The sequence below is a fragment of the Solea senegalensis genome, linkage group LG16 (assembly GCF_019176455.1).
Source record: "Solea senegalensis isolate Sse05_10M linkage group LG16, IFAPA_SoseM_1, whole genome shotgun sequence".
Taxonomy (NCBI): Eukaryota; Metazoa; Chordata; class Actinopteri; order Pleuronectiformes; family Soleidae; genus Solea; species Solea senegalensis.
Window position 1 is genome coordinate 13,532,990 of NC_058036.1, and position 14,219 is coordinate 13,547,208.

Consider the following 14,219-nt stretch of genomic DNA (forward strand, 5'->3'; position numbering starts at 1 on the left):
ACCAGCTGCTGTCACCACTAAACTCAGTCCCATTGTTAGTCTAATAACACGTTTAATCAAGTAATTAAAGGATAATATTCAGCTTTTCAGAAGCTCTTCTTCATTTGAGTTCATTTTCACTTCTCATGTTGTCTTGGTAAATCCTGTTCATGTCGGTAAAATATAAACATGTAACTACAGCAGAAAACAGCAAATTACTGTTAAAACATTGAGATTTCGAATGGATTCCTTTAAAGCTTTAAAGTGGTGTATTTTTAAACTAACATTTTAATGAACATTTCATTAACAAGGCGTTTAACCACGCTCAGCACTGATAATTAGAGAATAGAGTTAATTATTTTAAGACAGTCCATGATTGACATTTGTTGTTATTTCTCATAATTTAGAGGCCGTATTATGTTCATGAATGATTTCTCATTTGAAAGATTAATCAGTGAGGTCATCAATAGTGAATTATGGCCGCAATGCATCGTAGAGAAGATGCATTGCATTCCATGTATATCCAGATATATCGATCGGTTTCCCGTCATAACCAATCTGAATAATTGATGATTATGTAGCACAGGGTCGTCGTCTAATCCCCAAGGCTTCTTAGCAGCTCTTTGCTGCAGCTAAAGCTCTATTGTGGGACGTTTAGGCCAGTAATTGTTTGCAAAGCTGAAAATCCAATTATACAATATGAAAACACGACGTGTGATCGAAATAGACTGAAGGAGAAATGTGGAAAAAATAAACAGAATATAAAAGCATTTGTTGTTTTAAATGAACCAAGTCATGGCTTGTTTGCGTGTGTCTGCCAGAGATTATTATTATTATTATTATTACTCACAGATTAGTGCCATTAATGTTACATATGTTAATCACATAAAGGGAAATGAAAACACAGAAGAGAAAAAATTCATACGTTTACATAAACAAAATATTCTTAATTACAGCCAGGGACTACTTTACATTTATTTTAAACAAAACTTTAGATATAGATCTAAAGTTTCTGTATATTTGCATAGAATAATAGATTTCATGTCCATCACTTAACTTTACCGTATTTGTTTCTCAAATCTGTTCCAACTTTGTTCAAAGGGAGTCATTATCGTCGCTGTGTTGATTTGAAAATCCCTTTTTTAATTAGGTTAGAGTATCTGATTTGTTTTTGTTATCTCCTCCCTCCCCCACACCACCCTTTCAAAATAAGACCCCATTTAGCTGAAGTGGAGCTTTCCATTCTCTGCTCCAAAGCAAAGTTTTCAGTAATTGCGTCTCCCGGGATTTCGGCTTCATTTGTCCAGTAAATAGACAGAATCTGTAGCAGAAAACTACAGCACAACACAATTGTGTTTATCAGATACACGGTGTCAACTCCATTCAACAAATAGCCCTCAGCAATTATTGAAACGTACTCTAAAAGCTGTCTTCATGTCATTGATTTAGACCAATAAATATGTGCCACAGAGAATTAAAAAATACCTACCTACCAAACCAACTAACTAGTTACAGACAAATATATCTCTTTATGTCAAAATGTGCATGTTCATTTTCTTTGATGCCGTTATGTATGTACTGTATACCACTGGGAACCTGGCTTGTAACTGGAGGGTTGCCAGTCTGAGTCCCCACCAGGTCTACCCCTGAGCAAGGTACCTGCTACTCATAAAATATTTTTTGTCTAAAGCTATGTTATAATTGTAACAGGGGGGTAATATTATGATAGTGACATCAGTGGTATTCGTTTCTGGTACCTTGTTATTTCAAAGTAAAGGCTCGGTAACAAGAATTACTGCAGGCTACATCAGTGTAGTACATTCACGGGAAAAGGTTTGTCAAACCAAATTTATAATTACAAATTATCAGCCTAACCCTGATAATAGTGCGAGTGAACGGGTGAATGGCAAATCTAAGGAGGCTAAAGAGTCGTCATCAAGACTAGTGTGCTAGAGTGCTATATAAATACAAACCATTTACCATTAACTATCCATCCATCCATCCATCTTCTACCACCTATCCTCCACATGCGGGTCACAGGGGGAGCTGTGCCAATCTCAGCTGACATAGGGCGATAGACGGGGTCACAGCCTGGACAGATCGCCAGTCCATCACAGGGACACATAGAGACAAATAACCTTTTCACTCTCACACTCACACCTATGGTCAATTTAGAGTGTCCAATTTTAGAAGTAAACTAATACTACTTCCCTATTACAAAATCATAACAATTCTATTAGCATATTGTTATTAGACCTTAAAGTAAAGTGTTACCACTGACAAACAGTATCATTTACATTATATTTTTATATTTATATATTTAAGGGCAAGAGAAGCTGCAATAATATATTCTATATATATATTCTATTTAAATATATGTATACATATATATCTATAAATATACATCTATATATATAGATATATACATATATATCTATATATATATATATATATATATATATATATATATATATATATATATATATATATATATATATATATATATATATATGTCTTGCACAAATAAAAGCACCTTTTTACGCCTGCTCTCGTCTGTGTGAAGAACTGATTCTCGTACACATTCATCATATCATAGATAAAGACATATTTGAGTTATTAAACACATCCTGATGTGGTCGTCTGTACAGTCACAGAAGAAAAGTCATCCAGAGGAATGAGCTGCGGAATGACCGAGTGCCGGAGAGCCGTGTGTTTTGACAGCTGATTAATGAGATCCTAAAAGAATTGGATTTGAAAATCCGAGCTGGTCTATTGCTTAAACTGACAGTAATTGCCACCTCTTAGATTGGATATGTAGCCCTGTGTAGCCCTGAATTTCAAAACAATCACCGCTATTGAGAGATCAGAGGTGAGGGAGTGGGAGGCCGAGCGAGTGCTCAGAGGCAGGTCATTTGTCAACAGCTGCTGCTGCTGCTGCTGATGCTGCTGCTGATGCTGCTGCTACTACTGCGTGTCTTACTACATTACTGGTCCCTGGAGGTCGCTGTGTTAACTGCAGACGATCTAATAATATGATCTCTACTGTGAAATAAAAGATTGTCATAAATATCGTCAAAAAAGAACACATCTGACAGAGGTGCAGAGGAAAGTTTCAGGGAATCAGGGTTTTAACCTTTAAACTGTCTTTTAAACGAATCTGTTGAGGAAACAAAGCTATATTTTCTTTGATTTTAAAAACGTCGGTTACATCGTAATCGCTGAACCACACCCTGGGCCACAAGGTGGCAGTGATGCATCTATTACAACTCACAACTGCTGTAAAAACAAAGAGGAAGTTAGATCTAGGAATTAGCAAAAATCTGCTGTTTTTGCTTTCTTGTTCTTCTTTTTTCATTTTTTCAAACGAATCACACTTCATTGGGTAATTATTTCAACACCTTATTATTATTATGAGTAAAAGTTGTGATTATTGAATTGAATTGCCAATTCATCTTTTCACAAACATTGATTACAACTATGGTTCTGGTATGACAATAGTTGACTATTTATAGGGTCAGTTAAACTGAGGTAAGGCGATAATGCGTTTATTGCTAATAAAAGTGTAAATGTTAGTGACAAAATATGCAATATCAGCTCCTGCATGAACATCAGATGCAAACCTCCATGCTCCACACTCACATATTAAAAACAGAAATACATTCTCCTGTGGTTCTTAATATTGCCAGACACTATATTGTATTTGCATCGTCTGGACTGACCCAGTGGAGTTTTGTGTCATTTAAAAAAATGCAAACTGTATCCCTAAATGAATCCTAGGCCATTAGTAAAATTAAGGGATTGATTTTTGATTTGATTTCGGAGACATGAATCATAAACACATCCCTGAGTGTGACCTCAGGACTGTTGGACTCACAGGTGCTGACACAAACATCAGCGCCGCTGCTAGGGACACTGAAATGTCATTTTGCATTTCTTTCACACTAATAATTGAAAATGGGATGAGTGTTTCATTAGTCTTTTTCCCCCGCTTTCTCTCCCTCTCTCTCTAACTCCCAGAGTAATTGATATGATATGAACTCTGGCAATGTAATCTTCTTTTAATTAAGACCTGCTGCCAGCACCAGCTTCAGACTGATAGTAACTTACGACTCTCGTCTTCTCATTTTTCTTCTCCTCCTCTATCATCTTGGTTTTTTTTCCCCCTCTGTTGCTCCTCCAACACTGGCCCCCTCATCTTTCTCTTGTTATCTCACCGTTCAACTCTTTCCTCTAACCCTGTTCACCTTTTCTTATCATCTACTCGGCCTACCTCCGTCATTCTTTCCGTTCTTTTTTTCTCTAACTTGTTGTTCCTCCATCGTTTTTTTCCACTGCAGTCACAGCACCATGAAGAGGAAAAGAGAGCCCTCAGCCGCGAGATCATCGTCCTCAACAACCACCTCATGGAAGCCAAGATCACCATTAATAAACTCAGAGAGGACAATGTGAGTTCTCACAGCTGTATCACATATACACTGCCATATTTGTTCTGATATTTGAGCCTGACTGAGCGACAGCAGATAGAGGGATAAACTCTTTTATTATGATAAGATCAATGGGCTTCCCCAGGGGTTGGTAGAATTAAGAGTTGTAGATGCGAGGCTCGGAGCTCGTGACAAATTCTCATTTTAGAGGTTGTACTAATATTTCTACTCAGGGCTCTGGGTTAGGTTAGATTTCTCTTTGGGTTTCTCTGTGGTTGTTTTCCCTACAGATCTGTCCAGGCTGATTGGGGTCAAGGTTCATTTAGATCTGAAACGGGTGATACATTCTAGAGTAGTTTTGATTTTAACGTGTATATTACAGAGAAAGGTTTTATGTGTCATAGTATTATGTACAATACTATGACTTTTTTATGCTTTAAGATCCCGTTTAGGATTTTTATTGGCAAAATGTAATATACTACAGATACAGTGCTTAACAAAAGTATTAGACCACCGGCCCTACATTAACAATTGGTAATAATCAAAATCATTATTTTGTGTATCTGTAATGGTTATTACACCATTATGTAGCCAAAAGGACATTTATAATGCTAATGCTAAAATATAATTATTATAAAACATGATTATTTCTTGATTAAGATGTTAAATTACAGTTTTTTTATTTTCTCTTCTTGAACAGAAGATTTTGTTTTAGTGGTCGAATGTTACGCATAATTAATTAGCCCTGTGAGTCGAGTATAAAAAGGCGAATTCAGTTTGTTGTTTGCCCAATAAATAACAATTACATTTGTAGTTTTTGAAGGACTTTACATTTACATTTCCTCATTTTTATGGGAGGTTTTCCTATAAATTTGTTAAGCACTGTATTTTTTGGATAAGTGCATAATCACTAACCCTAACCATCAGAAATGCTAATTCCACACTTTTTAGACCCACTCGTAGGGCGACGGGACCTCATTCCCAGAATGTAAACCTGTGTCCGCCATCTTTGCTAACAGTTACGCTAACAGGACCAAGTGTCACCGGTGGGCACGTAACAAAGACAAGAATTAAGCTATTTCTCGACTCAGGGGAAACAGGTTGGGAAGCACAATTTTCCAAAAATACTAGCCCTATTCTAGTAATACAAAGCTACATGCTAATCGGTGAAGTATTCCTTTAAGACAGAGGCAGCCATCTTTTCTAGCGCAGCCCAAACGGGACATGCAGTATGAAACGGACACTTACAACGCGAATGAAAAACAGCCTTAGCCACAAAAACACATGCATAAATCAACAAAGGAGGAGTGAAGAGAGCTGTGACTTTGTGTTTACATCCTTTCTGGTATGCAAAGGCCACCGTAGTTTCCTCAGGTCCCCTGCAGTCACACCAGCATTTGTTTCTTATATACTTTTAAGTGAGAAATACATTTAATCGAATAGTGAGAAATACACCACTCAGCGAACAATAACTAAGACTTCACTGAGGTTTCTAATATTCATTATGGTCTGTTTGAAACATCCACAATAACTGCAGGGAACCCAAATGTCCCCCAGGCGACAGAATGAAACAATATAAAGGGATTTGAAAAGCAGTGATGGTTAACGGGCGGGGGAGTTACAGCTGTCAGAGAGAGGCCTTTGATGTTATTGGATGTATTGTCAGGAGGAGACTACAGTGCAGCAAGAAATGACCTTTATATAAGGATGGATTTAAAAGAAAACCAGCGGAACCACTCATACAAAAACACATGCATGCACAAAATCACAGAGAACGCCGGGCTTCTGCTCTCACTCCTCAACTGCACATCTGAAAAGCATCCACTACGGAAAGAAAGCACAGAGGAAGAGATAAATGACACGACGCCAGCTTCCAACACTGGAAGGTGGAGATAAGTGAACGCAGCTCCATTCAAATGAGCACAGACTATAATGGGAAGACAGAGGAAATATTACAAATGAAAAAAGAGAGGTGGTTATTAATATGCTCAGCCCTGACGTCGACTCAGTGAAACAGGGCAAGGTGAGAAATGACGTGTTAATAATTAAACTCGACAATCTTCACTGGATGGATTCGTTACTATTATTTCAGAGACCACTAAATAATGAATCTCCCATTCTTGTACAAAGGATTCCGGAGATTTTGTATTAAAAATGTTGCCTTTCAGGAAATATGAATGTACAATGTAACAACATGTTACCCCAGTTTTTGCCACGTTTTCCCATGATTAATTGATGAGCACCTCATAAATAATGAATGGATGTTTTATTTTTAGATGTATTGTTGTACACACACACACAATAATCAAGCCTCATTTAGAAAGCCTTATTATATAATGTTGCAGATTTTCCCCCTTAATAATAATCCCCCTCGAACAAAAATCCACTTGATCTATCTCCTGACAAAATTAACAAGTGCTCACCCGTGGGGTCGGTGATTAATGTCTCTGCCTCTTACAGGACCTTTACAGGAAAGACTGCAACCTGGCTGCTCAGCTACTGCACTGCTCAAAGTCTCACTACAGAGCACACAAGATGTCTGAGGTGAGCTTCGAGCTTCCCAGCACGGCTATACTACTACAACTGCAACCAACACCAACATGCCAATTCAAATTTGTGCTGTAGCACAATGTTTGACTGGGGATTTAAAATCATCTTTCTGTAACGTAAAACCTCATAAAGACTTATTCCAATGTCTTCTGACAACATCTGCTTGAATTTTTACTATCTTCAGGCCTAATAAAAATAAATTAAAGTTCCAGCGCAGAACATCTATTGGCCCTTGTGGAAATCTGATTAACTATCACAGCGCTGCGGAGAGACAGGAATGGAGGAATCTCAAGTTTTTCTTTCTACGGCACTTACTTGTTACTTGTCCTGACTACATACAGGAAACCTGGAGGTACATTAGATAAGGCAGTTATGAAAACGGAGGAAAATAACTTCAGAAAATCAATGAAACTCCTCCTGGCTCCATTAAGCCGCTTTTCCACTACATGGTCCCGGCACGACTCGCCTCGGCTCGGCAGTTTTTTTTCCATTAGCAACAGTACCCTGTACTTCTTTTAGTACCTGCTCTGGTGAGGTTCCAAGTGAGCTGAGCTGATACTACACGTGACGTCGCCAGACTGCCGGCCAATGATTGGTCAGAGAGTGTCGTCACTGGAGGAGTCAAGAGCGCACCGTCCGACACGAGAATCAAAGCCAACAATGCCGAACTGTAGATCAATTAAAACAACATAAAAATCCTAAGGAAAAAAATAATCTCTACAGTCTGGTGTACTTAGTGCACAGCTGACCAGCACTGCTGAAAGCCAGTGATTGTGAGCCCCATCACGACCCGTTCAGTGACTGTGCTCCGGTCATGCAGGAAGTACTGAGCGATTCTGTGGACAAATCTTTTTAATCAACTGATTCTAATGATTCAGTTACACCCAAAACAACTGCTTTACAAGTCACTAGTTTGCGTGTTTGTGTCGCGCGTAAGACAAAGTCACTTAAGTTTCACGTAGCCGCGCTCCGATGACTCCGCCCACATTGAGGAGGAGCTATATTGTAATGGAAACACAACCAAACCGCATAGAGTTGAGCTGTGCTGTGCCGAGGCGTGGGGGGACCATGTAGTGTAGAAATATATAAATCAAAGCTAGCAGATGATAGCCTGGTTTAAATCAGGAAAAGTTGATGGTCAATCAAAACCCAAATCTTTTTTGTCGACGCTCAAAAAAAAAATCAACATTTACAGAATTTCATGACTGGTCGTTTGGAAAAGGTTTTTAAAGAGCATTTTTTTTAGGAAACATGAAAAAAAGGGGATATAAATAAAAAATGTAAACTTAAGCTGCAAACTCTAGCTGCATATGTATATGCTTCTACGCTTTTCCCACGACATAAAACTTGACATTTAACTTCAACTCTGATGACATATCATGGTCATTTTATGTCTTCATACAATACAGTTTTTTTTTACATAACTAAAATTCTACAGCTGTAGTTCAGACCTTAATCATTAGAACAGCTTTATCCATTAAAGGTTATCACCAAACCTGTGCTGTGAATTGTTCCTGTAATGGAGAGCAGTGCACCATTAAAAGCCGTGTTGAGTGTTTTTCTCTGAAAAGACTCACAGTGGTTGTGCCTCTTCAGTCAGACTGATGAAGGTCACCTGTCTGAAGTCCCATCTGTCTGCGCTTGGGCCCTGCATAAATGAGTGAACCAATGAATGAGAGCTGGCCTCAGATGACACCTGAAGCACAAAAGAATAAAAGCTACATGATAAAGCACGGCTGATAACGGACTGGAGTACTGTTTACAGCAGGGATCATCAAGTAAATGAGGCTGAGGGCCAATTCTTTTGTAAGCAACTGAAAGTTGGGCCAAAACATCTTATCTTCATCGGAAAAAGAGCCTTCAAACGTCTTCAGTCAGAAACAAAAACCCTTAAACTCACATTAATGTGGACGTTGTCTTTAATCAGCAGCATGTTATGAAGACAAATGCGCCTGAGACACGTCCTCGTACTGTTAATATTTACTGTACATCATTTCAATTTTAAGAATTACTGCTTCTTCTTTGAGACACGTTTTTTTTACAGACATTTACTCCCAAACCTGGCTGTCTCCATGACAACAGCAGTGGTTTTTTACTTTGTCAATTCTAGCAACAGAATGTATTTGAATAAGTTAAAAAATTTTCAGAACAAAAAGCTCTGACCTTGATATAAAATGTTCACTTTTCGTGTGATATTTGTTAAATCATCTGCCGGGCCCACATACTGATGCTGATGGGCCACCAGTTTGCTGACCACTCTTTTGCAGCAACATCAGTTCAATCAATATTCTCCCATTCACACATCATATGAACATATAACATATTGGCTGAGAAATGAGGAATAAAGACTGAAAACAGTTTCTCTTCACTCTTCTGTTCAGAATTTTTTTAGGCACGTCGAAAAATGTGGCCAAACGTTCACTTATGAATTATTGCACCTATGGAAAGCCTTTTAAAGAGTTAATCGCCAAGTTTGATTATCTATATGAACATTACAGATCACATGGCTAAACCACTCAATTCTATAAGAATATGCACTGCCACATGGATGAACGCTGCAGGACTGTGTGACAATTAAATAACACTTGTGATATATAGCAGCTAATGATTCACAGCAATGTGAATTAAAACCCACTCTCACTCCCATACCCTCCCCCTCACAGCCCCTCCTCCTTTCCATATAGTCCCTCTGGAGGCAAGAGCTGCTAAAAATAGCCCCGACTTCAAAGATATAGGTTATTTTATGATGAAGTGAGCTTCTATTTCTTCGCAAAGCCAAGTCAGTATTTTTTATTTATTTTTTTTTTTTTTCTAACCAGAGCACTGGTTTAATTTGAACCGGTGCCATTCCCTGTGGGCCCGATGTGTTTGATGGTAGAAACACTTACAGAAAGACAAAAAGGGAGCGGAAACAAGGGGCCTTTGGTTGAGACAGCAAGAGGAGAAAGATGAAAGATATAGAGAAAGGGTGGAGAGAGAAAAGAGAAAAGCTCCTACTGACCGTCACACGCTTTAACGGGCACAAAGAAGCAGTTCGTAATTGACGGGAAGACTTTTTATTCAAACATGAGCCAATCAAACCAGATTATGTGTCCGTCTGTGGGACAATAAGCCAGCGAGAGCAGAGACAAGGAGATCAAGAGAGGGCTGAAAAGATTTCAAAAGATATATCTAAGACATCTCCATTTTGCAATTGACAAAATGACAAATCTGAAATAAAATGAACAATGCACAGAAAAAAGAAAAGCATGACAGCATTTACAGGGGCTGAGCCATACATACATGAACTGGACTGTGTGGGCTTTGCAAGAATACATTGCTTTCTAAACTATGAGGACTCATTGACATCCGTGAGGAACAGTTCATGGTAAATAAACTGGCAAAAGAAAGGTTCATTCAGGATCTAACGAAAGCATTATTGTCAACTACTTTAATTTCCTATCTTCATCACACTTCTTTTGTCTATTTGCATATCTGTCTTTCAGCTGCCACTGGATTTCCAGGAACGCATCAGCTCCCATATGGAGAAACATACTCGGGGGAGCGGAGCCACCATTGCAATGTGCCACTCCAATTACACTGACACTGTGCCCACGTCACTAATCGCCAAGGTCCTGGAGAAGCCTGAACCAGGAAGCAGTTGCCCAGTAACGCGCTCACCGAGCCCGCAACGGCAAGACGGAGAGTTTCTTACAGGAACAGGAAGTACTGACCACCTGAACCGCCGCATTGCTTACAAAACCTCCGATCTGTACTGCAGCGACACTGCCCTCTACTGCCCTGAGCGATGGCAAGAAACGGAGCGGAGGCAAAGCGTAGACTTACATGGCACCGCGCTGCTTCAACTCCACGCCCAGAACTCCACCGATAGCAACCTGGAAGAAGAGGCCTACCACTCTGGAAGTTTCTCTCACCATGAGCCTCCATCCTCCTTCCATCACCATGATGACTTTGGAACTGGCAGCCTCCCGGCTTCCAGTTCCTACTCCAGCTTCAGCCTCGCTTCAGATGATAAGGGCGGAGTGATTGGCGGCTGTGGGCGCACTGCCAGCAGCACCTTGTCCTCTTCCCATCAGGGGCTCTATATGGAATGGCGAGACGGTGGCAGTGGTGACTATGAGCATAAAGGCATGTCCTCGTATGAAAAAGAGAGTCCAAGTTTCCCTAAGTCTCACAGCATCCAGCACATGGCAGCTCCCAGGAGTCCACAAAAGGGCAACTCACCAGCGTACACAAGGACAGCTTCATGCTTCAGTGAACCGTACCACCCCAGCTCCCCTCGCTTGGCCTCTTCTCACAGTATGGGTTCCACAACTGGACTGGGCCAAGCCCATGACAGAGCTCTGGACATCCAGGTCCCCGAGGATGACCTCAGCACCCGCTGGAGACAGCTCAGCGTGGAAGACATCAACACATTCTCCTCCTCCTATGGTAACATTCCTGGTCGGGTCTCTCCGTACAGTTTCTCTGAGCACCACTTTGCCATGGGCCCCTCCAGTAAGGTCAAAGGATCTCTCTACAGCAGCTTCCCAGATGGAGATGAAGTCTTCCACAGCCGCATGCTCGACCAGTGTTTTGCTATCGGTGCCCCTTCGCCTAGCTGTACTCCTAAACCAACAGAGCATCACAAGCAGGAGAAAACCTCTGTGCTGTACAGAGCCAAGGATGACAGTCAGGACTCAGAATGCAGTCTGTTCCTCTCAGGGAGCTCGAAAGACAAGGAGAGCAGTGTGGGAGCGACAGCGTCCAGCAGCGCCAAGAAGGACTACGTAAATCTGAGCGCAGACAGCTCGGCCGAGTCTTTACATCAAAGCTCACTGGAGGCCTCAAGTCTTCAACACTACCCCAGTCCTCGGCCGAGCGTCCGGCCTCGTCCCAGCTCCAGCTCTGCTCTCAGTATTGGCCCCGCACTCCCAAAGAAAACTTCTCCAAGATACCAAAAATTTGGCAGCACGGGACTGACGAGGAAAGACAGTTTGACCAAGGCACAGCTTTACGGTACACTACTGAACTGAACAGAGGACGAGAGCTTTTCATTTTATGCATGATGATGATAATTCTTTACTTACTGTACTGTACGTCTCCTTGCAGCACACATACTCTGCGATGGGGTATTAAGATGTTGCTGTTCTATCTCTTAGCCAAGGCACGTTTCATGCAGCCTGCAACTATTTTTTATTGTGAGTCACAGAGTGTAGCCAACTGAGACCAGGAGACCAGCTTTTCAGTATGTTTGGAAGCGATGGTGATGATTAGAGCCTCTGGGAGAACTCCAAGCTCCCCGAGACATTCAACACATACCCATAAACATACTGAGCTACAGCATTTGCTCCTTTTTGGGTGATGAGTTTTGCTCTAATGCATACAGCACAGACAATGGACTTTAGGTGCAATAGACATTAAATAACTCGTCTTTGGGAGAATTTAAGCAGAGACGCCCCTGTTGACTGTAAGCTGCCAAACACATTTATCCACTCTCCAATTTCTCTCAAAGTAAATACATGCAGTATAATGCACAAGGTGGAAAAACCCATTTATAAGTAAAACGCTGAGAGAAATGATCTGTAAGCACCACAGAGGGGAAATTGGATGCACTGAATATAACGTTTAGAAAAAGACACAACTTATTGAGTTTCTTCCTAATGCTGGATTTAAACACAATCAAAACGCTGGGGAACAAAAACGAAGAAAGACCTCTCATCGTGTTAAATAAAACATACTTGTAGGATCATATGAAAATAGGATTTTACCAGAAGAGTACACATAAAATGCGCAGGACATATAAGACATGATTAAAGAGTAATTCAATGAGAATCCAGATATGAGCTGCCAAGATTTTTAATATTGTTTTTCCTATTTTTTTATATGAGAGCAAGAAATTAAATCAGACTGAATTGCACAGTAGCTATGTTACACCAGGACACTTGTGAAACTGCCTTAATCCTGTTCTGTGGACTGAACGACAGTCTCCTTTACAGCATCCAACAACTGTGCACATAGTCGATATCTGCTGTATTGTTTATGTACCCACACCATTGATACTGTCGCTACGGTTACTACATGCAGTGCAAGTTCTTCCAATCAGATAACACACACACACACACACACACACAAGACAGTTTGGGAAGAGGAAGAAGTCTGTTTTTAGACTGAGGATCATTTTCTACAATTACAACAATTTTCATTTCCTCGTCTACAAATCTGGCACGCACCGCAGAATTTCCAACAAACAAACACCGCAGTTGGCACCAGTTACACACACCAAAACAAAAGGGCTGGTTGTTCTAGTTTTCAGCAGGGTTTAATTGGGGGGGGGAGACGAGTTTTCCAGGCAAAGTTAGCAGATCTGCAATGTATGCACAACAAGGAGAGGGGGGAGAGTGAACAGGTAGGAAAACAAAAGTTGTACAGTTAGTGTTTTTAAAACAGCATGCTCGGTTAGGCTATTTTAGAGAAAACACTGTGAAAACAGACAGTGTGTGTGTGTGTGCGTGCGTGTGTATATATACAGTATATTTATATACAGTGCATACATAGGAAGTGGCAACATTAATGTATTAAAAGTTGCAGAGTTTGCCCCGTTACCCCACAACGTTTGTGCTGCGTTAGACCGGGGGAGAATCTCTTCTTGCCTGTGTAGCTCTATAGATCGGTGAGGAATAGTGACAGGGATAAGATGACATGAACTCAGCCTTGCCCTCAAGTGGACATGCCAAGATTTTTCGATTTGATTTATTTATTTGTTTGTTTGTTTGTTTATTTATTTATGCCATGCTTCTACCTCTCCCATTCCTACAGATCTGGGAACTGACTTAAGGCTGTTTTATTATAAACGATTTCAACGTTGCATTTCTTGCTTTTGCCAACAGGCCACACAAATCTCCAATCATGGTCCTCGTAAAGTAATGAACAGTTTGAAAAGGTCCGGAGTTAAACACTGTACATAGAACAGGGGGGAGGATATAATGGCTCTTTTTGTTTTTGTTGGATGTGTAAAAAGAAATGTTTTCAGTTGGTGTTATATTTAATGAATGTTTTGACCCCGAATGAAGAGGCTGAAGTGTTTCTGTCCTACCTCCAGCTCTGTTCCATGAACAACAGGTCAGCTGTCTAAATGTTAACATATGTGTCTGTCTGATGCATGGTTATATATTTTTGCTGTATGTTTATTTACTTAATAAAGATGGGTGTCGGGAAATACATCACTGCTTTCCAGGTATCTTATTTTATGTATATATACATTAAAAGATAATGTAAATGGGTGAT

At 40.3% G+C, this 14,219-nt stretch overlaps 1 protein-coding gene across 2 annotated transcripts in view; it reads left to right on the top strand.

Moving 5' to 3' along the window:
• Window positions 1–14,155, top strand: part of LOC122782597 — a 39,344-nt gene extending 25,189 nt beyond the window's left edge. The window contains exons 5-7 of one of the 2 annotated variants that reach the window (XM_044047007.1): window positions 4,317–4,424; window positions 6,864–6,947; window positions 10,439–14,155. In XM_044047007.1, the coding sequence (XP_043902942.1) occupies window positions 4,317–4,424; window positions 6,864–6,947; window positions 10,439–11,968 (1,722 nt within the window). In that variant the 3' untranslated portion in view covers window positions 11,969–14,155. The remainder of the gene's footprint in view (window positions 1–4,316; window positions 4,425–6,863; window positions 6,948–10,438) is intronic. The other variant, XM_044047008.1, reaches the window with a different exon arrangement.
• Window positions 14,156–14,219: the final 64 nt, after the last annotated feature.